Source organism: Physeter macrocephalus, unplaced genomic scaffold, assembly GCF_002837175.3.
Source record: "Physeter macrocephalus isolate SW-GA unplaced genomic scaffold, ASM283717v5 random_149, whole genome shotgun sequence".
Lineage (NCBI taxonomy): Eukaryota > Metazoa > Chordata > Mammalia > Artiodactyla > Physeteridae > Physeter > Physeter macrocephalus.
In genome coordinates, this window is record NW_021145435.1 from 66,065 (window position 1) to 90,099 (window position 24,035).

General features: G+C 49.4%; 1 protein-coding gene and 1 non-coding gene across 3 annotated transcripts in view; both read right to left on the reverse strand.

Moving 5' to 3' along the window:
- The window catches only part of PLXNA2 (plexin A2), an 83,055-nt gene extending 59,284 nt beyond the window's left edge, over positions 1–23,771 (reverse strand). For both annotated transcript variants that reach the window (XM_028484238.2, XM_028484240.2), the window contains exons 1-7: positions 23,692–23,771; positions 20,436–20,559; positions 18,553–18,706; positions 17,309–17,405; positions 13,933–14,047; positions 5,086–5,286; positions 3,278–3,374 (exon numbers count right to left, since the gene is read on the reverse strand). In XM_028484238.2, coding sequence (XP_028340039.1) covers positions 3,278–3,374; positions 5,086–5,286; positions 13,933–14,047; positions 17,309–17,405; positions 18,553–18,706; positions 20,436–20,559; positions 23,692–23,693 — 790 coding nt within the window. In that variant the 5' untranslated portion in view covers positions 23,694–23,771. The remainder of the gene's footprint in view (positions 1–3,277; positions 3,375–5,085; positions 5,287–13,932; positions 14,048–17,308; positions 17,406–18,552; positions 18,707–20,435; positions 20,560–23,691) is intronic.
- Positions 2,400–2,501, reverse strand: LOC112067595 (U6 spliceosomal RNA). Its single transcript, XR_002893377.1, has one exon. It is a non-coding gene; the product is annotated as a U6 spliceosomal RNA (small nuclear RNA).
- Positions 23,772–24,035: the final 264 nt, after the last annotated feature.

Sequence of the window (24,035 nt, forward strand, 5' to 3'; positions counted from 1 at the left end):
AGTCTCTTAGCAGTCATTTAAAGGCACTACAAGAAAATATTATTTGAGTTCTGGCTCTAGATTAAATTGGATCAGGGCTTTAATTGTGGCTTCACCACTTCCTAGCAATGTGACAAAGAATTTAACTTCTTTGAACGTTCAGTACCTACTCTATAACATGGTGATAAATCATTGTTTTTTGTGAGGTTTGAATGAGATGTTGTATATTCAGTGCTTAGTACAGTGCCTGTAACATAGCTGATGTTCTGTACGTGCTTATTATCTTTTCTTTGAACTCAAACTACATTCTTACGCTGCTGCTTCTGTTTCTGTCACATTCGGCCCTCGCTGAAAGAGGTAAGGACTGGTTTCCCCATTTCAGGCAAAAAAGAAGCTCAAAGAGAGATGTAATGACTCTTGGAGTTGACTAAGGTTAGTGCCCCAAGCTGGGATTCTGCAACTCGCTGTGCTGCTAGCACGCAGGTCCTGAGAGGAGAGAGGCACACAGGGGACTGGGGGGGGTCTGGGAGAGGCGTCAGCTGGGGCTTCAAGAAAGGCCACGTGCCTGGCAGAGTGGAGGCAGAGCTGATAAGGAAAGATGGTTGACGCCATCCTGTTCATGGCCCTGTGGATGGAGCGGAGATCCCCAGAGAGGGCAAAGTGGCTACTTAACAGGTCACTTCTGGAGTCTACAGATGCTTTTGCTTTTGCCTCTTACCCACTTAGAAGCCCTAGACAGGCCAGTCGGCAGAACTGTTTTGTGAGCCCGAGGCTTGGTAGTTGTCTGCTGGAGTTTTGAATTCAGAGTCCCAAGTAGAATTCTTCAGAAGCAGAATACTTAGAAAGTCATTTTTCAACTCTTCTGGTCAAGCAGACCCAAGCTCTCAGGCCTGGGTGGCATGCCTCTGGAGGTCAGGTACATGCCCCAGGGTAGAGGTATTTTTTTATTCTTCCATGTGTCCCCATTCTACTCCTCTGCTCTGCCAAGCATTCCTCAGTCTCAGCTGCAGGGGCTATACTGAAACACCCTCATGCCTATGGCTTCTTACGGTAGAGGGCAGGAAATGGGAATCTTAAAATGAACAAATCCACATTATGCATTTATTAATATGCAAATGGTCCACATCTAATTTCTCATTTGATCCTCATGATGACCCTGAGAGGTGGGCATCCTTTCCCCCATTTCCCAGATAATGAACTTGGGACATTGAGAGGAGCAGTAATTAGTCTGAGTTCACATAGCTATTGGTGAAAGAGCCAGGATTCGAATCCCAGTTTGTTGGATTCTAGAATCCGCGTCCTTAAGCACTGTGGCCTCCTCCACCCAGCACAGTGCATAATCTCCAGGAACAGCTGGGCTCTGGGTGGGAGGTGAATGTGAGATCGCCATGGCCTGTGCATTCAAGGAGCTGCTTAAAAGTTGCCAGGCGCCACAAGGGAGGGTTCCGATGCGACAGCTTGGATGTGGCTGTTTTTTCTCTAAGCTCCAGGTGCCAAGGCAACCTCTGGGAACTAAGCCCAGATCCTCAGCAGGGGAAATGTCTATCTCTCAGCACTGAGAAAATTTGTCCTGGGTATGAGGGGAAATAGAAAAAATCTCCCAGCCTAAGTAGCACCGATTTTCATGGCAGCATCCGGGACAGGGACCGTAGCATCTGGAAGAGATGCTAAAGAACTTTCAGGTCCTCCTGTGGCCTCAGTCCCTCCTTCTGTGCCCATGGGGTGACCCTTGGGCTGAAGGACAGGCTTGTGACAACCCTAGCTGCTTGAAATGTGGTGGAATGTGGCTCATGGTGGGGGGCGGTGATAGGGTTCTAGGGGAGGAGGTTTCACATCCCACAATAGCCGGAGCCACTGGGAGGAAGGACAGTGATGTGGTTAAGCATGTGAGCTCCAGAATTAGACTGTTTTGGTTCAAATCCTGGCTCTTACTATTTGACTCTTGGTCCATTTTTTTTTTCTTTTTTCAACTTCATTGAGATGTAACTGACAAAAAAATTGTACAATATTTGAAGTGTATACTGTGATGATTTGACATACCTACAAAGAGGGAAAAGATTCCTCCCATCTAGTTAATTAACACATCCATCACTCCCATATCTATATCTATATGTGCGTGTGTATATGTACATACATTTATATACATATACACACAAATATATGTTAAGAACATTTAAGTTCTACTCTCTTAGCAAATGTCAATGATGTAATACAGTGTTACCAACCAGAGCCACCATTTTATACATTAGATCCTCAGACCTTACTCATCTTATAGCTGGAAGTTTGTACCCTGTTACCAACCTCTCCCTATTTCTCCAACCCCCTCAAACCCCTGGCAACCACTTTTCTACTCTGTTTCTGTGAGTTGGACATTTTTTTTCAGGTTTCACATATAAGTTATACTACACAGTCTTTGTCTTAAAAACATGGAATGCTTTGTGAGTTTGCAGCATCTTTGTGCAGGGGTCATGCTGACCTCTGCATCGTTCCAATTTTAGTGTATATGTTGCCAAAGTGAACAGTCTCGGTCCATCTCTTAACTTCGTTGGGTCTTAGTTTCCTTATCGATAAAATGAGGATAATACGGGTACATACCCCTCAGAGTTGTCGTGATGATTAGGAAAATAATCTCAAATAAACCACTTAGTGAGTGCCTAGCCAGAGTGCTCATCAAACTGGAGTCACTTTTGTCATTCTTGAGATCTGGGAGGAATGCTGTACTGGGGGCAGCCTGCCTGCACCCAGGAGGACCTCCACATGGGTGTGTAGGACATGAATGAGGTGGCCTCATGGAACACCCCCTCCTGCATCAGCCCAGCTCCTTCCTGAGCTTCCTGGCAACAGCTGTGCCTTCGAGTCAGCAAGCTGGTCCCTCCCGTCCACCTCAGGACCAGGGGAGCCGCCTTTCAAACCTTCCTTGTGCAGTGACTGGGGCCAGGGACAGGGGAACCAGAACCTGATTGGAAATAATATCTCCATTTCCAGGGAAACTGGCAGGACATTCCTGCCTGCTGCTCTCCTGGTCAGGTTCCACAGACACTTCAAAGTCTCTGGGAGCCAAAGGAAAACGTGATGAGCCGGCAGCCACCCGGCGGATGCTCTGGTTGTAATAAAACAGGGTTCCCAACAGGACTCCTTTGATGGCACCAAATGTTGCTTTAGGATCCTCTGAAGAATTACGCTGACAGAGGGAGTGTATTATTCATGGCACAGCAGCTGGCTGGCTCTGATCCTTCCAGCCCCAGTCTTTCCCAGGGTCACGGAAAGATCAAAACTCTACCTGGAAGTAGCTGCTTACCTTTCAGGTCCTGAGGGTTGTCAATGATGAAATTGCCATTCCACACCACGGCAAAGTCCACGGCCAGGTTGCTGATGTCTATCCCATCGTACTGGTACTGTGGGGAGAGGGCCAGAGGTACACGCTCATGAGGCTTTCTGTCACAGGGGGGCGGGGATGCTGCTGCTGTCTCAGGGGACCAGGAAAGAAACCAGGGACTCTGGTTCCCTCAGGAACCCCATGCACCGTTCACATTATCCCTGTGGTGTCTTCCCCCCGACTGCTACTCACTAATGCCAACAGGATCCAGCTCAAACCCCTTAGTTGGCATTCGATACCCCCTATAATCCCATCCAAGCTTAGTTCTCCAACCTTCTCTTCCACTTCTCTTCCAGAATCTTTGAAGCACCTTGTGTCTCCAAGCACACCCGCCCAAGCCCCTCTCTGTATGTGTTCAGTTCACGTCTCCTAAGAATTCTTCCCTCTCCCGACAGCCTCCACCCTTCACCACCTTTACTCTCCTAGTCTAGCTCAGACTCACCTTCCCCAGGTGTCTTCTCTGCCAGCCCTCCCAGCCCTCCCCATCCTCTCCGTCCCCTGGTGTTTCTGTCTTTAACCGGGAACTTCCCGGGAGCTACTTGGCATCTTTTCACATGAAAGTCTAGTCTCTTTAGAGAGTTCACATGCCACTCTGTAAATCCCACAGAGCCCTGAGCACAGCACATGTGCAACACACAGCGGTGCCTCAGTTGGCTGGCCAGGCCCTGTGGCGGTCCTTCCTTTCTGCACGTGAGCTTTACTTTGGTCAACAGTTCACTAGGGAAAGTGCCCAGAGCTTTCTGGGCACAGATCTGATCAGCTCTGCCACTTAAGGCCCCCAAAGCTGTGGCTGGGAGTGGCCTTTCTCCCAGAGGACTCTCAAGCCCTCAGACACATCAGAAACAGCCCCTCTGGTGGCCCAGCCCCTGGGCCTCTGTGGGAACCCCCTCTGTGGGGGCTGCCCAGCCCGGCCACTTAGATCCCAGGGGCCGTCACTCCGGCCCTTCCTGCCACCTTCCTCCCTTTGCTGTGCTCCATTGCTTTCTCATCTCCCACCTTCCCCGGGTGCTTGGCGGCCTTCTACCGATTACAAATTCCATCAAGTGCCCATGACCGGGAATCTGACAGCTCCCTGATAAGAGGCCCAAACTCTCTTTATCTCTCCCAGGCGAATTACCTTCCCTCAGCACCTCTGTCACCTTTGTCACATCCCCCTCCATCTCCCAGCTGACCTCCCAGAGCTGGTGGGAGACAGGGAGTTGGCAGATGAAAAGATCTTCTCTGGGCCAGTAGTATAATTAAACACCTCGTGCCTTCTGTCTGGCATTCGGGATTGGTTTAACCCTTGCTGCTCTTGGAGTTCATGGCTTCCTCCTCCTCCCTTCCCACCTCCCCTCGTGCCACTCTACTTCCCCTCGCACTGATCTCTTCTGCAGCTCTCCTCCCGCGTGCTGCCCTGCCCCCCAGTGGATCCGCTCCCTGAATGCGGACAGGGTTTGGGGTCAAGTTGACTGGTGTTGGCTGAAGTTTCACCAAAGGCCAGGAAGTACTCTTTCAACTCAGAAAGGGCACAAAGCTCTCAGCTTATGCCAGGAGGGTCCTCACAGCCCTCCACCACCTCCGTCACTATCAACCTGCTTTGCTCTGTTGAGGGACCCTGGGGCCTGCACACTCCTCTGTCCCTGGGGACGTGGGTCAGCCTGTGGACCCGGAGGATTCTGGAAGCCGGGGCAGGCCAGGCTGAGGCCCTGGCTCAGGTGTGAGAGAAAGCCCTGCCCTGGTGCTCTTACCGAGCTGTTCTGGCACTGGACGCTGGAGCTGTTGAAGCGCAGGGCGGGGACCCGGTGGACGGCCCCCTGTATGTTGAGGACGCACTCATAGCCTCGCTGGCCGGACTGAGGCTGGGGCAGGTTTCGAGCCTTGAGGGTGATTGGTTTTACTTCCCCGACGGGTATCAGGATCTCCTCCGTGGGCACCAGCTGGGGACAGTCCTGGGGAGCAAGCAGAGAGCCTCCGTCTGGTCTGTCCTGGCTCACACCTCCCTACGCCCCAAGCCTGGGTGGTGGACAGGCCTTCCATGCCAGGCCATACCCTCTTGCATCCAGGCGGGCTTCCCACAAGGATGTACCTCATTTAAGGGGAACACGGAGTCGGCAGGGAATATGAAATCTATCTCTTAGCTCCCGGGCCTCGATATCGTCATCCTCATCCCGCAAGCTGTCCTGTATCTGGTGTGCGTGTTACAATTTAGGAATTAATTTTCAAGCCCCGGCATGGCAGGTTGTGGATTTTATCTCCTGAGACACAGGATGAAAGATGCTCCACGTGTCCCTGTCCCCAGCCTGGACCCCCCACCTCTGGGTTTCATCTGTCTCCCAGCTTCTGCACCCCACCCCTCTTGCACTGTCCGTGCCCAAGGTGATCTGTTACCGGCAGCCTCAGCTTCCCAGCGCCGATCGGATTGAGTGGCCTTTCCAGGAGGTGGAGCAAGCCCTGCCAGCAACACTCTAAGCGCTTGCTCTGGCTTTATTTTTTATTTATTTATTTATTTTGCGGTACGCGGGCCTCTCACTGCTGTGGCCTCTCCCGTTGCGGAGCACGGGCTCCGGACGCGCAGGCTCAGCGGCCATGGCTCACGGGCCCAGCCGCTCCGCGGCACGTGGGATCTTCCCGGACCGGGGCACGAACCCGCGTCCCCCGCCTCGGCAGGCGGACTCTCAACCACTGCGCCACCAGGGAAGCCCTGCTCTGGCTTTTTATCTCATTCATTACCAACTGTTGCATGAAGACCATATTGCTTTGGAAAACAAAACAGGAAAAAAAAAAGTCTTGGTGTGGAGGGGTTGTGGGGAAGCATCATGAGAGAGGGAGGAAGTGAGGAGGAGAGTGATGTTCCTTAGTTCTTCTTCTAGAGGCTGCTTCTCCACCAGGGGTCAAGTGACCACCTCCTGACAGTTCCACCCCCTTCCCATTTTCTCCCTCTCCAGGGAGACATTGCCCAGTGGCCTCTGGCAATGAGAACACACAGCCTCCTCCATGTGCAATCATTTCCTGTCTCCGGGGATCAACTGGGCAACGTCTCGAAGGCATCCCTTTCCCTGTCCCCTTCCCCTCCGTGGTGGTGGTGGCTCTCAGAGGGAGCCTTTGGGAAGGTGTGTGTGTGTGGGGGGGTGTTGGTATGTTGCTACCCTGCAGAGGGCGCTACTGGCATTTAGTGCCGGGTGTGGGGCAGGACGCTGAACTTCCTCAAGGTGTGGGACACTCTGGAACAATAAATGGTCCCTCTCCTAATGCCAGAGGCATCCCTGGTAAGAAGCCTTTGGTGCCACAGGACTGTGAAACCATGGACTGCCTTAGCCGTGGGCTTCTCACTCAGTGTGGGCTTAGACAGTGGCTGCAGGAGCAAGCCCTTCCCTTCATGATTTGGCTCCTGTCTCCTTCTTACCCTGTGATTCTTGGGCATCTTGGTCCAGCCATACCACGGAGGAATTTAAGGTTAGTCCTGAGGGACCATCTCCCTCACTTATCAACCTCTGATCCTTTGAAGATGCTTTTCTCTCCACCAGCAACACTCCCCTTCCACCCCCCTAATCTTCCTCCTGGCCCCTGACTCAGCCCTCTTTAGCTGATTACCTCTTAATTAGCCTTCATACTCAACCCTGCAGCTCCTTTGTAAAGCCATCCCTGCCCCTTTCCCTGCACTGGCCCTCAGGATGGGTTACGGATACTCTCCCCAATCGCATTTAGCCCTCAGAATTGCAGTTTCTCATTTACTTGTCTTCCTTATTGGTCTGTGAGCCTTGAGGATTAGGCTGCATCTTATTTGCCTCCGTATCCCCAGGCTTTATCCAAATTCCTGACATGTAGTCATTGCTTGTGGGAGGGTAAATGGAAAATAAGAAAATAAAGCAACAGACAAAACGATCTCAAACTTTCTATTTGGCTCCAACTTCCTAGATTTTTTAGACATGAGGTAAAGTCCTGCCGTCTGGACATCTACAGACTTGAGCAGGAGTTTGACTCCCGAAGCTGGGGTTGGAAATGGTCATTGTTTCTGGAGTCACAGGATTACTAAATTGGTACATCTATATCTATTAAGGAATCCTGAGGATTTATAAAAAGCTGGGTCCAGGAGAAATTTCCCACAGAAACCTACTCCCACAGAAAACTATCTAGGAGGGTCAGGCAGAACCTCACGGGTCACGGTGCCATCCCTCAGTGACTGCACGTGAGGATATCAAGCAGGCAAGTTTTCCACAGGAGACAGGAGCATAAGGCAACCCCAGAACAGATGGGTCCCTGTTTAGAAGTCAGTCACTCAAGCTGCCAACTCATAAACTTGCTCTTTACTGCACTTTTACTTTCAATCCCCGCGGGCACTCTTGACAGTCTTTCATATATTTATAGCCAAGAAGAAAAAAAAAAAATGAACACCACTTTAGGGGAACCCAGGCATCCCACTGAAAAGGAGATACTATTTCCTGTTAGTGGCTAAAAAACTCCCATTGAGTCTAATAAATTAGAATTTAAATTTAGACTAGAAATAAGGCTGAGGTATAATGAGGGTGTGTGTGTGTGTGTGTGTGTGTGTGTGTGTGTGTGTGTGCATGTGTGTGTGTATACCTGTAAGAGAGAGAGGGAGAGAATAGATATTCAGAATCAGAACTAGGTGATAGGGACCTGGGGATTAATGGGAAAAGTTTTGGCAGGAGCCGGAGGATCCTACGGAGCCTGCGAGACGGCGGCGGTGGCGCGGAGGGCAGCCAGGACAGCGTTGCGTAGTGTTTTGGGGTATGCACGTGGTACTCACGCAGTGGCTTCTGTTCACCGACAGATGTGGACAGATGCACCAAGGAGGGAACACAGGCTCGAGCCATGGTCCGGGAAGATGCCACATGCCGCAGAGCAACAAAGTCCGTGCGCCACGGCTGCTGGGCTTGTGCTCTAGAGCCCGAGAGCCACAACTACTGAGCCCGCACTCCTAGAGCCCGTGTTCTGCAACGGGGGGGGCGGGGTGGCCACCGCAGTGAGGAGCCCGCGCACTGCGGCGGGGAGTAGCCCCCCGCTCGCTGCAACTAGAGAAAGCCCGCGCACAGCAACGAAGACCCAACGCAGCCAAAAATAAATAAATAAAATAAACAAATTTGTTTAAAAAAACTATTAAGAAAAAAATTAAGGACCTCAAGAACTTTTGTTCACTATATTAGAAATTAAAACTGAGGCAGTTTTAAAAATTAAAAAAAAAAAAAAAGAAAAAAGAACTAGTTGATATATTGTAAAGGGTGACCAGTTGTTTTTTTCATCTCTAATGAGCTCAGAGAACAAATTCAAATTTCATGAGTGGAGTCTTAAAGATGTGCTTTTGGGAGTACAATGTCTTAGGTTAGTAAACAAGATTGCATTTAACTATGATAAAAAATATATGTATGCATGTGTATATACATGAACACACAAATACACACCCCACACACACCCTCATCCTTTGGGCTGTGCTGTCTGGTCCAGCCTGGAAGTTCGAGAATCATAAGGAGACTTTATGAGTACTTTTATGAGTTTTTTTAAAGAGATTCTACAATCTCAGAAAAAATTCCCATGGTCAGAGTTTCAGACTTTTGGGGACTAAATTGAAGGATGATGATTAGGGGCTTTCCAAATGCCTAAACAGGGTTCCAAGATTGCCCCAGGAGAAAAGAATGCCTTAGGCTTTGCTTGTTTTTTGTCTGTTTTCTCTCAGGCCAGATGGAATAGCATCCTTCCTTCCCTTCTCTAGGGCAAAGAGAAGACATGGCTGGTGCCCGGGTACACTCTCTTCTTCCGAGGAAATACAGGGATATACAGACTCTTTGGGTTGTGAGATTGTTCTGGTGAATATCTTGAGGGAGCAGTGAGTCTTAGGTGGAAATGGCAGTGGTGAGGGCTGAAGGCAGGTGCAGGAGAGCCGGCAGCCTGAACATTGCCAAGTTGTTGGAACTTCAATACCTCTGGGGCTTTAGGAAGGTGATGGGTTTCATTAGATACGATAAGGCCACTTCCAAGCTGTCTGCTTCTGTGAGTACACACACATACGCAAGCACACTGTTCCTGTCCTAAGAACAAGAGAGCAAATAATCATGGTAGGCTTTCTCTGCAGCATGTGAAGACTGTTGTGAACATTGTTAAAATCCCCATTGCTCCTGCAGATCCGCCCAGTCTCCTGAACGACCTCTGTAGGTCATCTTACTCCTCCTTCTGTCTCTAGGCTAACTGGCAGCAGGAGAGTCCTCCTGAGCAGCAATCTGAGTTTCTATCAAGATGAGCAGAGGTCCTTTTGGGGAACATCCCAGGGGAGGGGTGAGCTGCGGAGCAGGAGACACGACCAGAGGGAGGGCAGGACCCTGGCACAGCAGCCCTATGTACGAACCTTTGGGCCGCATGATCCACCCTGTTTAGCTGCGCTTCTCCAGCTTTCAGCGCTGGGGACCCTTCAGCCCTCAGAAACGACTTCTCCCATGTGGAAATGACATTATCTTCACCCGCTGGACTTCAAAGAGAGACAGCAGCCAGCATCCTGGGAAGCTAATCGGATTTATTTGGTTCTATCTTTCCTCTGGGACAGGGCGTACAGAAGATATATGTATCTACATCTCACTAGGCCTGGTTTAGCCGTGGAGGGAGATGAGCTTCTAAAGCTGAAAGCCATACATACTCCTGCGCACACCCACTTGCAAACAACCGTGTCACAGCTTGATCCGGTCCAGGGAGGCCCAGATCTCTGGGACCCCATCAGAGATCTGCTGTGCTCTGAGTGGGGGAGAGGTTTGGCTTGTTACCTTAAAAGAGCTCAAGAGACGGTTCAATTGAAATTCAGCTTCCTCATCTATAAAATGGGGCCTGTGATACCTGACAACCCTAGACTGCAGGCAAGAGGGACATGAAGGTCTGTTGTAAGAGGTGATAAACTGGGTTAACCATGTTAACATTATTACCGCATATTTCTCGCATGTGTACGTGAACACAGGATCGGAGGACTTCAACATCCTTAGAACCAGCTCGGGAACACTGAATCATGACTTCTGCATTTATGTGAGGATCATAGGAAAATTGTTTAAACTTATCAACTTATTCATCTATAAGAGAATCCACTTCATAGAGTAGTTAAAATTAAATGAGATAAAAATGTACATGTATAATGTTGTATATATAGTAAGCACTCAATAAATGTTAACTACTAATATTTTTATTTCGAATTGCATTCACTCTAGCACGGTGGTTCTTGGTTATCGGGACTAAGTGTGGGATTGGTCCATCAGCCCTCTGGAAAGAAGTAGGCAGATTCATCTCATGTCCTGGTTGCCTTTGTATCTGGAAGTAGCACTACTGACCTGTATTCCATGGGCAATTTCTCCATCTGTGAGGATGGATTTGTAAAGGTCCCTCATGACCAACGGTGCAGGGCTAGGTTGAGGTTAGGTCCGCAAGTGTGGCTGCGACCGTGGAAATAGACAAGTGGACCAGTTCTGATTTTCTGGAGAAAGCATCCTGTACTCTGCCTTTTTGGATGCCTGAGTTCTCTGTAGCCTTGGGCAAAACCCCAGATTTTTAGCATCTTGGTTACTACATCTGTCAAATATGAATTATGTGAAACTGCAGGTCTGTTGTGAGAATCAACTGAGATGCCATATGTCAGTGGTTCTCAATCTTCAGCCTAATCTGGGATGAGGCCCAAGAATTTGAATTTCTAACAAGTTCCCAAGTGATACTAATGCCACTGGTCCCCCCATCCCCCGCCCTCCTGTCACATGTGAGAGAAATGCAAATGTGTGATACATTCATGTTACTATACACATCAGTGGAGCTGATCAGTTATACATTGCTTCTAGGAAGAAGACAGATGTAAAATTTTGATTCCAAGTTGGGGGGCCCTTACTGGAAGTGTAAAAGAGATATTCTAGGAGCCCCAAAGAGGCACCTAAGGGATTTCCAGTCCCCAGAAGAACCTGAGGACATAGGCAGGACTCTTAACTGAGTAAGGGGAACCTCACTCGAGCTGGCCACGTGCACCTTTGCTGTTCCCCACATTTTCAGGAACGGGGCTCCCCCGCCAAGCAGAGCTTTGGACAGGACAGGGCAGGGTCTGGGAGCTGTTTGCTGAGAAAGGACATGGGAGTGGCTGTGGCCCTGGCAACCTCCTGGGAACTTGCGGCCTATTTCCTTTCCTGGGTAGTCAGGAGCCCTGGAGCATCCTCACCCACACCCAGTCTCTGGGGCCCTGCTGGCTAGTTCATGTCAGCAGGGCGAGGGGGAGGTGACGGAGACAAAGGCATCTCTCTCACCTCAAGGAACAGACATTAAGGGAGGAAATGAAAAAGGAGATGGGAAGCCTCTGGCTCTCCCCCCAGGGCTCTTTCGGTATTCATTTAATCCTGACTTGGGATGGCAACAGCTTCTCCCAGGCCCAGTCCTCTGGAATTCTTGAGTCACCTGTGGCCGAGAGGGAGCTGTGTTCCGGTGACTTCTAAAGGGCGAGAGGGAGGTGTCATGATTTCAATTAGCCTCTGGGCCTCAGCCCTTCGGCTTCCACACGGGGCAGAGTTACTGGTCTCGCTGGGTCTGACACCTCTCCCGCCCTCACTCCAGCTGCCCGTTGGGTCCTGTCCGGCTTGGCTTCGGGTTTCTCTTTGCCCGAGGGGAGCCCGGCAGCCAGATGAAAATGAAGCAGCTGCTCCCTCTTGTCTGGACCTGCGTGTCACCCTCTCTCTCTGCATTCTGTGGTCCTCCTGGATTTATTTTATTAACAAACTTCGGAGGTTAGAAGTGGCCACTGTGAAGGTCAGTTTCTGAGACTGTTTACCATGACCTTTCACTGCCCACCCTTCGTCTCTGCACAGCCCTGCCCTGGCCTCCTTGCCTCCCTAGGCCGTTCTTCTACTGACACCCAAGCTGGGCTCACGCCCTCTCCCACCATACCCTCGGCTCATGGGTCCTCTCCTCTGGGTGAGAAGATTGGCCTGAAAGCAGTCTCATCCTCTTGCAGAATCCCAGGGCTGGGGTTAATTTCCGGTGTCCACTAAGACCAGGGTGGCGCTTTCCGGTCAGCTACATCAAAGCATACAAACTGGCCAGAGGAAAAGCCTTCCTTGAAAGGTTTTCAGGGCACTAGGTAACTGGTTCCATCCTGCTGAGGCACCTGTGGTCGGGTCTGCCTTAGATATCGCCTGTGGGCACCATCTGTGTGTCTCTCTTTCAAGACAGGCAAACTCCATTTTTTTCTGGCTGAATATAACACATATTGTTTCAGAAGCTCAAAAGAATTCACGGTCACGTATGTGTGTGTGTGTGCGTGTGTCTGTGTGTGTGTCTGGGAAACCTTTCAAGGTCTGCTTTCTTCTTAAATTAAAAATGTTTAAAAAAATGTAGCTTTACTGAGGTATAATTGACAAATAAAATTATAAGGTATTTAAATTGTACATCATGCTGACATGTATATCAAGGCTTACTTTCCCGTGTTTACGCATGGAAGCAACCAGTACTTCTACCCAGATTAGGAGACAGAAAAGACTCTATTTCTTGAAATCTTAGACAAGTAGCTCCAAGGAACACTTCCTATCAATGGCATTTGGGTAAAGTGGTCATTGGTTCCTCTAAGCTTTCATGCATGCATGCTACAGACTTTCACTGAAAAAGGCACTGAGGATTTACAGATAATATGTAATCCTTGCCTTTAGGGAGCCTGTAGCCTAGTGCAAGAGGGAGACATGTAAAGGCCATAGCAGTATTTGCAAAATGCTACACTGTCACTTATTTACATTTGAGGATTTTCTAAAAGGTGGAACGAGAGGGGAATGTATATTTATACCTATGTGCATTTGTGGGAATACATAAGGTCTCTATAGTTGTTCAAACTCACCTACTGGTCACTCTGGGGCATGAAAAACATTAGACACTGACCCAGCAGGCTTCGTCGTCCTAAGGCCTGCTATGAATCTGTAAGAAAGTCAACCTCAAGGAAATATCACTGGGGGGGATATTCCTTGGAAAGAGAAGAAATCTGATATTGCACTGTGTTGATGACAAGGTGGGTCTGGCCTTAGGGATGGCACTTCGACTCTACAATAAAATGGGACTTTTAGCAAAAAGGCCTGGTTCTTTTCACCAGCTGACTGCCTCTCTCTTCTGTAAGGCCACCCACACAGTCATACACCAGAGTCAAAGAATCGCTGAATTTTAGACTAGGAAGGGAGGCTGGCATGAAAGAGTGGCTGAGAGTGAATGTTCTATTGAACTAGACTATGTCTGCAGCCAAGCAAAGGGCTTAGACTCAAAGAACAAACGCCATTCACTACACTCTTCTAGACCATGGGGCTTGTTCGGTTGGATATATTTCCTCTAAACTTTCAGTCTCAACCCTCAGGTCCCCTCAAGCTTTTGAATGCACACAGTCTTAGGAGTCTAGCAAATATGGCACACTTCTCCTTCTCTGGGGTATTTGCTGCCACTTTTTTTAGCTTTACAATACCAGGGCTTTCTAACATCTCTGGCAAGAAGACCAACATGGACCAGGGCAAGGAGATGGCCAAGCTGTTGGACGGACCATCTGAAAAAGGAGGACCACTCAGATTCACTGGGGCTGCTGTTGTGCCAGGGTGAGCTACGCTTACCTCTGAAATGTTGATCCGGCCCTCCTGGAAGGAGCAGGTGGTGGGGTCATGAGTACAGAGGTTTCGGTATTTGCACCAATGGCAGCGGAAGGCGCTGTTGACACAAGACAGGCACCTGCAAGGATAGAGACAGTAAGAGGCAAAGAGAAGGGAGCAGACAGGGAAGGTAAGGGTGCCTGGTAGCCCATGTGTCATGATGGAAGTCTGTTATCCTAGTCTCACTCTCGGAGGGGTAGATTGGTGGGGCATCCCCAGCCCTGAGAATGGTGGCTTATCCCTCTAAGATGGTCACAGGACCAGAAAATTGAGAGAAAAATGTGTTCAGAGTGGGAATAATGTAACTTAGAAACCACTGGTGTGCTAGAGCTGGTCTGTATCAGCTCATGACAGCCAATTATTCATATTTTCAGGAATTTTACAAGCGGTTGGCATGATGATAGCAGCTGGAAATTAGCCATGGAGGGAGTATTTATGCCACAGAAATTGGAAAATGCCATATAATACGTTTTTCCCCTGATTTCTGATAGTTAAACATTTGCCAGCATACCACCACATATAAGACAGAATCGCGGGGGATGAATTGGGAGATTGGGGTTGACATATATACACTAATATGTATAAAATAGATAACTAATAAGAACCTGCTGTATAAAAATAAATAAAATTAAAAAAATAAAGACAGACTCGCCCAAAGAGCGCAGGGATAGAAATTGGGCAGATCTGGTTGCAGTTTTGCCTCTGCCACTGCCACTGGGGTCACCCTGAGTAAGGACTTTACCTTCTGACTCGGAATTTCTTCATCTGTCTGTACTAAAACTTTCCTGTCTACTCCATGGGGTGTTTCGTGTCAAACGAGATAATGTATAAGATGTGATTTTGAAAAGTATTTACAGTGCTAAATGTATTATTTTTAAGTGCTTAAATCACATTGGAGTGTTAATGATTGGTTCATACCACCTTTGTTTCTGAGTTTTGGGGGAGTAAACGGTATTAAATGATAACTTTGTCCCACTCTCCAGGTAGCCAGGCATAGATAGCAACAGGCTATGTGTGTGGCTTCTGCCTTTCTCCCCAGGGTGAGTGAGCACTTCTTTCCCTCTGGTTTCCCCTGGAGGCTGTGTGTATCATCTAGGTTCTCTGTGTGTGATCAGACCACTGTCAGGGAGGCGGGTTTTGCAGGTAGGGTTGTTCTTCCTGCTTCTTGCCAGATCCTCTAGTCTAGCCTCTCACAACTAGACCAACCTGGAAGGGACACGGCCAGGTCTGCAATCTGGCGCCACCTGGTGGGAGCTCTGATGACATTTGGGCGGATGGGGCTTGATCCAGGGGTCACTGGCTAATACTCCACAGTGGATTGGGTGCGTTAGCCCATCTACACTTCTTCCCCATGCCAAATATTTTTATCCCCTTCTAGATATGCCCCTAGTTACTTTGTTCCTGAACCTAGCCCAGATGGATTGACTCTTGCTAACATCTTATGATTCAGCAAGTAAATCATGAAAATGGACCAAGGATGATGAGATCAGGGTTTTAGAACAGGTTCTTCCATTGGCTAATTTTGTGACCTTCGTTGCGGCACTTATACCCTATGGGCCTCAGTGTACCATAGTAAAAGGAAAGAATTGAACTTGACTCTGTGATTTTTAACTGTGAATGCCAGGAGTAAAGAAGGGTAAGATAGTGTTTTGCAATAAAATGCAATCTTTCCTGTCAAGGATACCTGCTTTGTTTTTCTGCTAAAACTTGTTGCCTGTGACAGCATCTCCATTGCCATGGCAATATGGTTGAAAGTGGTGACATCACACTGAGTTGCCATGGAGATGTGGATGCTCTCACAAACAATGTATTCCTTCACTGCTGTTTTGTGGGAAGTTCACTCTCCAAGATGCTTGCATTTCCCAACAAAACAGTTAGCTAGGATTGGAATGTAGTGGGTAGGGGGCAATTTTATTCATTTCAGCTTCAGCCACATACTGCCCTGCCTTGCCTCCTCCCAGGCCGTTTTTACCACTTGTTCTGTCTTTCTCAGTTGGCCACATGGGGCTCAGGTACGTCTCTTTCCTTAGCTACTGTGGACACCCTAGAACTCTAGAAGATGATTCTAATCATGAAAAATCAAGACCAGAAAAGAGGAGACTAAGGAGGCTCATTTGCCTATTTTGATGGCTAAATTCCTTTAGGGCTTAGCTGCAAACAGACCCTCTCCCCACATGGACTGCTGGGCCCATCGTGCCCACAGCCTAGACCCTCAGACTTGATACTGCTGGAGTCCTCAGGCTGTTCCTGCCCTGGGCAAGGGGAAGGATGGGTCCATAGAATATTCTCAGGTACTGCTCCTTCTGGCATGGAGCTGTTGCTTGATCTCTCTCCTTGTTGATTGACCAGGGTCACATGACCCTTATGTGGCCCTATTATAGAGACGCGTTTCCTTCTTTCTAAATCAAATGGTGCATGAGTTTCCAGATGGTATGGAAGGAGTCTCAGTCTCACTTCGAGAGAGGAACCAGCAGAAACTAAGTATGGGTCTCTCTCTCCTCCACTCTGGGCCCTGCTTTTTACTTAAGAAATGCTCCCAGCTTCCTGCACAGCTGTAGGATCTCACAGCCAAGGGCACTCAATTGGTAGGCATTCTGCTGCTGGAGATGGCTGGTGAGGTCAGCCGGGCTGCACTTAAGCCCCTCTGAGGGCTGGTGGTTGGGTCTGGTTTTCCCCTCCTCCTTGAAAAGTTGAAGGCTCAGTTTGGACCACGGTCGAGTTTAAAGCTTCCTCTCCCTCTCCCAGCCTGAGTCCTTTATTTGAGGGCTGGGTGAGGCTAGTTCCCCATCTCTGAGTCCCTCTTCATGTGGTCATGGATGATGTGTCCAAACTCCAATGGCTGTCAGTCTCCATGTTCAAATCCACCACCAATTGGTATAAAATGGAGAACTTTTCTTCTGGGTCCTGGGCCATGACCTTTGTTTTTACTTCAAACCCTCTTTTGACTCTTAGTTTGAGAGTTGAGCGTAGGGTGTGCTGCAAGGGAGACTGAATGAGATCAGAGGCTGTGGAGAGTGAAGCCATTGGGTTTAATATAACTGAATAAATGGAATATAACTGAAAAGTAACAGTTATGGAGAGCCTACTCTCTTCCAGACAATGTGCCAGGTCCAACTGGGAGACTGTGAGGTGAATACAATATGATTCTTGTTCTAAGGGAACTTAGAACAACCCCACACTCATATCCAGACCCAGGGCAAGACTCCTTCTGGCCTGGCCCTGCCGTTACCCGCTTGATTACTAATTTCTGCCGACCTCATCTCTATAGAAGGACGTTGGTCTAGGTGATCCTCCGGCTTTGATACTGAACAATTACTAGTGCTGCAAGGGGTGTGCTTACAGTTGGTGGGCGCTGCAGTTGTAGAACTTGAACTCGGTGCCGACGAATATCTTTCCTGTCTCCTTGGATCTCAGCTGCAGCTCTAGCCCAAACCAGTCTGCAAAAAGGAAAACAAAGGAGAGGGTTACAAATCTGGGGCACAGTGGAGAGACGGAGGGTAAATCATTCAGCCACTCCAGGGCTCCCCTGGGGCACCGATGGTAGATGGAACCTTCTTGAATCTTCTTCCAAGAGACTCCCTTTCATCCTGCTGATGACCAGCCCATCACTGAGACCCAGACACCCCCAGCCCCCCTCTTAGGGAGGAGGTAATGGATCAGATCCCACAGAGTCCCCTGCTTGGTCAAATATGTTCAGTTACTGTCAGAAATATCAGGTCACCAATATAGAATAAAAATTTTAAAAAAAGAAATATCAGAACGAAATTGGGTCATTTGTAGAGATGTGGATGGATCTAGAGACTGTCATACAGAGTGAAGTAAGTCAGAAAGAGAAAAACAAATATCGTTTATTAACGCATATATGTGGAACCTAGAAAAATGGTACAGATGAACCGGTTTGCAGGGCAGAAATTGAGACACAGATGTAGAGAACAAACGTATGGACACCAAGGGGGGAAAGTGGCGGGCGTGGTGGTGGTGTGATAAATTGGGAGATTGGGATTGACATACATACACTAATATGTATAAAATGGATAACTAATAAGAACCTGCTGTATAAAATAATAAGGGGTGGGGGGGGCGGGGCGTGATGAATTGGGAGATTGGGATTGACATATACACACTAATATGTATAAAATGGATAACTGATAAGAACCTGCTGTATAAAAAAATAAATAAAATTCAAAAATTCAAAAAAAAACAAAAGAAAGAAATATCAGGTCGAAAGCCCTAAAAGCCCCCAGTTCTATGGAGAGAACCCGCTGAAAACCACTGGCTGAAGCCACTGACATTCCTCGAAGGGAAGGGAAGTCTGGAAAAAATCTTTATGCACCGTGCAGGCTTAACCCAAATGGGAGCAAGGCATTTCCCTCTTCCTGAATTTTGCTTTGGGGCATGACAGTTTGCTTTCAAACTCAAAACAAGTTTATGAGCCCTATGGGTATCTGGCATAAGGAGACCTAGTCAGGCAACTGTCAGTCAGTCTGTGCTGGTACTTGCCACCCTGTCCCCTGGCTCCTCTTCTCTTGGCCACCCTGGCAGGGCAGCCCCTAGCATACGACTCTCACGGCAGACCCTTCTTACCTTGATCCAGAGGGATGACAGGGACAATCTTGGGCCCTGGTGAGATGCAGATGACCTGGCTCCCAGACACCTGTCCCTCTACCTCTGTCAGGTTCCCAAAGGCACAGGAGATGCCCGCAGACAGGTCGGGAGCATCACTCACAGCCAGGCTGAGCTGTGGGAGAGGAGCAAAGGGATAATGCTGTAGGAAGAGCCCTTGGGGCTCAGGAGACCTGGGCTCCAGGCCTGGCCCTGCCATTGCCCACTAGCTCACTCATCTCCACTGACCTCATCGATAAAGAGGATGTTGGTCCAGGTGACCTTCTGGCTTTGACACTGAACAATTACAGTAGCACCGCGAGGGGTGTGCAGGGCCAATGGTCTTTATTATTAATACTATTAATTTTTCAGTCTTGTCCAGCAGCAGAAAGCACTGGGGGGAGGGGGAGGGAGGGATGCTAGGGGGAAAGGTCCCGAAACCCATCTCAGACCCAGCTCATTTTGACATGAAATCATGCAAACTTGAAAGCAAGTCATGAGCTGAGCCCTTCACAAATAAGCCTTAGCCCTGGCTCATGGGAGAACACGTTATCACCAGCCTGGAGGTTTATAAGGAGTTTACTGGGTTGGCGAAAGACAGCTGGCTCCTCAGCCTGGCTGTCATTTAGGGTCTGCTTGCCAAGGTGGTGGGTTTCCTCGAGTTTCTGTTCTCTGTTCCTCTCTGGCTCTCTGCCCCCTGACGGCTCCCCTAGAGTAGGGCAGTCGCCTCACAAGGAGCTCAGGGGATCCCGAGGAAGGCAGGAAGTGGACACTGATGGCTCAGATGATGTCTGCTGTTTCTTAGGGTTCCAGGGATCTAGGTCAGTGGTTTGCAGGCCTTTCAAGTTTGAACACTCTCCTTTGAATGGTAAGAATATCACAGAGTGTCAGAAGAATCTGTTGATTGAGAAATCATTTAATGGCAAAACGCTGCTCTGAATCCAGTGTACTTGGAAATGGGGTTGTACTAAGTGACCACAATATAATATCTAAGCGGTGTTTGAAACAATAGGTGAGAAATGTTTATCCCAGCGGGGAGTGCCCGTGAGGGTTCACGGTGGCAACACCCTGTGGCCTGCAAGTGGCCGGTCCTCACGGAGGGAGGTCTCCCTTTGTCATCCCACCTGGCAGGGATTTCTTAGTCACAATGGCTATCACCTAGCCTTTCTATACATTTGTTTGCTGCTGAATCTCTGCCCCAGTTTCGTTTCCATGGGGCTGAGAGACTTAGGTACAAACTCTGCTGTTTGTTCCCTCAGCTCCATGCGAGCCAAAACCTCCCGGTGGGGATGAATGAACGCAAGTCTTGGAAGGTTCATTAACTAATTAACATTTGTGAATGCTCATAAAACCTCCAGAATGAAATAATCGTGCAGGGCCTGAGGACACGAAGTATTTGGGGTTGCAGCTCGACAGGTGGTTAAGGACCATTGTATTCTCTTTAATATTCTAAGCACATACTGTGAATTAAGTCTCAGTCTCTCTGTGTCTGCCTGTCTGTCTCTCTCTCATATACAAGCACAAAGGCAACTCCAGGTTTCTGTGAGAGACTGTATCAAGTGGACGATTGAAATACACCATATACCAAAGAACGGCGTTGGATTGCATTATGTTGTAGCTGTTTGTTACTAAACGCAAAAATCTAGATTTACAAAACAGATCAATAGGTAAGGAATCTGCAAGGGGCATGGCGAATGACTAGGCCCTTTACAATAAGAGTTACTATAGTTTTCCTACAAATATCAAGTTTCCTCGGAGCATTTAAAGTGTGAGCCATTTACACTGTGCAAGTGTTCAAGGAACACGCGCACACTTGTGTGGGTCCCACACCCCACCCCTCCAACCTTCCGGATGAGTTTACTCACCAGCCGGCTGTGCTCAGACACTGAGATGCTGCTGGGATGCACCTCGAGGCTCATGCACTGGCTGATGCTGGCAGCAAATCGATTAGGTTCCCAGGCCCGCTGGCACTTGTCCCTGCGGGAGCACCTGCCACAAACACAGATTCACAAGAGGTCAGGCCTCTGAGACCCATCTGTTTGAGGCTCCAGGATCCCCTGAAGGTAAGTGAGAAGGCTTTGCTGCTCTGAGGCCTGTGTCCGTCTTCTCATGACAACATTCACTTATCCCAGAGGGCCTGGTGACTCCCAGATGGTCTCTACTGCAGTTAAAGTCAGACCGAGAGAAGTTGGATCGACCGCCAACACAAGAGATGCAGTTTAGACATACAGAATAGCTCTAGGTAGACAGCACCTTTACGGGAAGCTCAGTGAGTGAGGGAGGGAAGGTTGGGGACGTGAGAAGTAGGAGGCAAGAGGCTAAAAATGTGAACTCTGGAGCCGTGATGCCTGGGGCCTAACCCCAGATCTACAGCCTACTAGCTGTGGTCCTTGGACAAGTTCCTTAATCTCTCCACGCCTCAGTTCCCCCAACTGTAGAACGCCGAGGCCAATGATAATACACTACCTCATAGGCTTGCTGTAAGCATTAAATGAGCTAGTGTTTAGAAAATGGCCTGTTCTTAGCCCTTCTAAGAACAATGTTAATGATGATGATTCTGAATATTATTATTCTCCTCCAGGGATATTTAAAAACCTGGACAGGGTCTCAGCTCTGTGGGACAGCAGGCATGTGATCTTGTGGCTGGATTCATGGCTCTTTGAAGGCAGGGACCGTGTTTTATGCATTGAGCTATTCTACCTGTCCATGGTATATTTTCAATAAATGTTTGTGGTGAGAAAGAGAGAGACAGACAGGGAGTCGCAGGCGGGGTTGCCCCTGTCAGAAGGCATGTGTGGCCGCTTCTCCTCACATCTTCATCTCTGGTTCTTGGCTTCTCTGCCTACAGCAGCAGGTGGGCACCGTGCTGCCTGCACACAGGGGCGTCTGGTGGCCACTTAAGTCACATGGGAGCACGCTCCAGGGCTGGTGCTTCTCCAACCAAAGAGCCACCGGGGACACTACAAGCTTCCACAACCAGGCGGAGATTCCCACCCGAGCTCCCCCCAAAGTCCCTCCCCCCTCTTCCTTTCCAGGCACATAATGGATCTAAATATGAATGCTGTCAAAGAAAAGAATTATTGAGGTTTAAGTGAATCCTTAAGATAGCTCTAAAGTGAGCTCTTGACTGGAGCCTTTATCTCATTGACTCACTGAAATGGCTCTTTTTTATCATACTATTTATGGCAACAGCCCTAACAGAGATAAATAGCCTCTGAGACAATAACGCACTTGCAAGAGCAAGGCATACAGAAGAGACAGGAAGGTTTCAAAACCGCCCCCCGCCCCGGACCCAGAGGCTCTTGAGCAATTTCTCTCAGGCCTCTGCCTCCATTAAAATCCAGTGTGTGGGCCTGGCAGCTGGGGTAGCCCGTCCACTCCTTCCCGTTACCCAGGCAGGCGGATGGCGACAGGTTGCGGGGGGGGGGGGGGCACTGCCGGAGGGGCTGGTGAAGATGAGAGAGGGACCAGAAGAAGAGAAACCTCTGGGTATAACCGGGAGGAGGCTTGTTCCCCATGTGCTCTTGGCAAACAGAGCTGCTGGAAGGAGAGGTGTGCCCTGGCAGGTGATGACAGGGAAGGAGCTCAGACGGCAGAGGAAACCTGAGACTACCCTCATGTGGTCCAGTCATTCCAGGAGCCCCAGCTGACCTGGCCCAGGAGGATGACGGGGTGGTCTGGGGCCTCCGGGAGACTTGGACGTTGTGGCTAGATTGGCAGGGAGGAGCAGGGGGTGGGTAGTATGGCCGGATCTACCCACCGCACAGCGAGAGGGCAGGTAGCCCAGGACAAGGCATGAAGCTGGGAGTGGCTGTCAGGTTCTGTGGAGAAAGAAATCCTCTTGAGGTGACAGAGCCTTCTGGCTGCCAGGCCAGCCTCACTGAAGGGAACCCAATTGTGGCCACCTTTGCCATGCTGGGGGCATAGTGGGAGCAGCGTCAGTTTCTTTACCACTTGTCTGATCTAAATGGCGACTCACCGTCCGGGTTCTGGTGAGAGCATTTCTGGCAAAACTTGTGGAGGTGGCCCTTACCTCCAAATCTAAGCAGGGAACTCGGTATCTGTGGGCTCCAATCCAGTCCGGATTTTGCATCTGTGAGGTGCCCGCTTCCCTCCCTCCCTCCATAGCCCTCCCAACACCTGCTGCAGAGGCTGGAAGCCAAGAGCTATTGTGCAGGACCCTGAACTCTGGCCCTCCGCCTCCGCCCCCACCCTAAACCCCGCACATTTCATGGGGATGCTTTGCCGGCTGGCACGGAGCCAAGGAGTTTCCAACTCCACTGGGGAAGAGAATTCCTAGCCAGTTCCTGCCTTTGGAGTTTTCACCCTCTTCTCTCCCTCTGGGGCACTTGGAATTAGGAAGTTTAAGTGTGATTTTGCATTTCTATTGAGCTGGTATTCAATGGCAGGGGATGTATCTGAATAGGGATGTAAGGCCAGTTGGAGTGAGATGCAGACTTCTTGGAATCAGGAAGTAATGAGGCCAGAAGGGTCCTCCGGAGGCTTCTGCGTCCATAACAATGATCTTGACTTGTGTAGCTTATCCTGAGCTTCGTTATCGCCAAAGGATTTATTATTTCATTTAATCCTCCCAGTTCACCTGCGAGGTAGGCATTACCCCTATTTAGCGATGGGGAAATGGAGGCCCACGGTTGTCAGTGGACCATCCTGGGTCACACAGCAGCTAACTGGAGTCCAAGCTTCCTAACTCTAGTGCAAACTCCAGGAAGGAGGCACCTCGATCAGGCTACACTGAGGAGGTTCTTGGGAAACCTAGAGATTCTACAACTTCCCTTGTGAGCTCTTCCAACACCACTACCCTTCCCTGTAGAAAAGGTACAGACTTCAGAGCAGCTGGCCAGTGGGGGAGAGGGTGGGGGATCAGATTTTGGAGGTGAGATGAAAAACCGAGAGGCAGAGGCGCTGCACTTAGAAAGAAGGCCCACCCATGGCCTCTTTTCCTCTTCCTGTTCTCAGCGCTCCAACCACGATGAGAATTACTGCTCAGAAGAGGGAAATTCCTCTCTCCCTACGAACTGATGTCACATCCTCATCAACACTCCCAGGAAAGCACCTGGTTTTCTGCCTTCCAGGCTTTTTCCCAGAATGTGCCAAACTTACATGTTGTGCAGGGCACACCAGCCACAGTGAGGGTCCCCCGAGCTCAGGCACTCCCCACAAGTCGTGTACTGTTCACAGGATTCCACAGGGACCCTGGTGATCTGGCCGAGAGGGAAAAGAGAGCAGGTTAGATCGGGGAGAGACGTCTCGCAGAGGTGTGTTCAGACTCAACTACACCTAACCACACTTGCACTGTCACCACCCCCTAAGAGGTGACAGTGGGGGGGGCGTGGCGCTGTGAATCGGTGGCCTCAGTGTTCTCATCTGTTTGCCCCGCACGAGGCAGTTACAGCTAACAGGCCCCAGGCTTCTTGCCTTTGCTGGAGGTGGAAGCAAATCCTCCA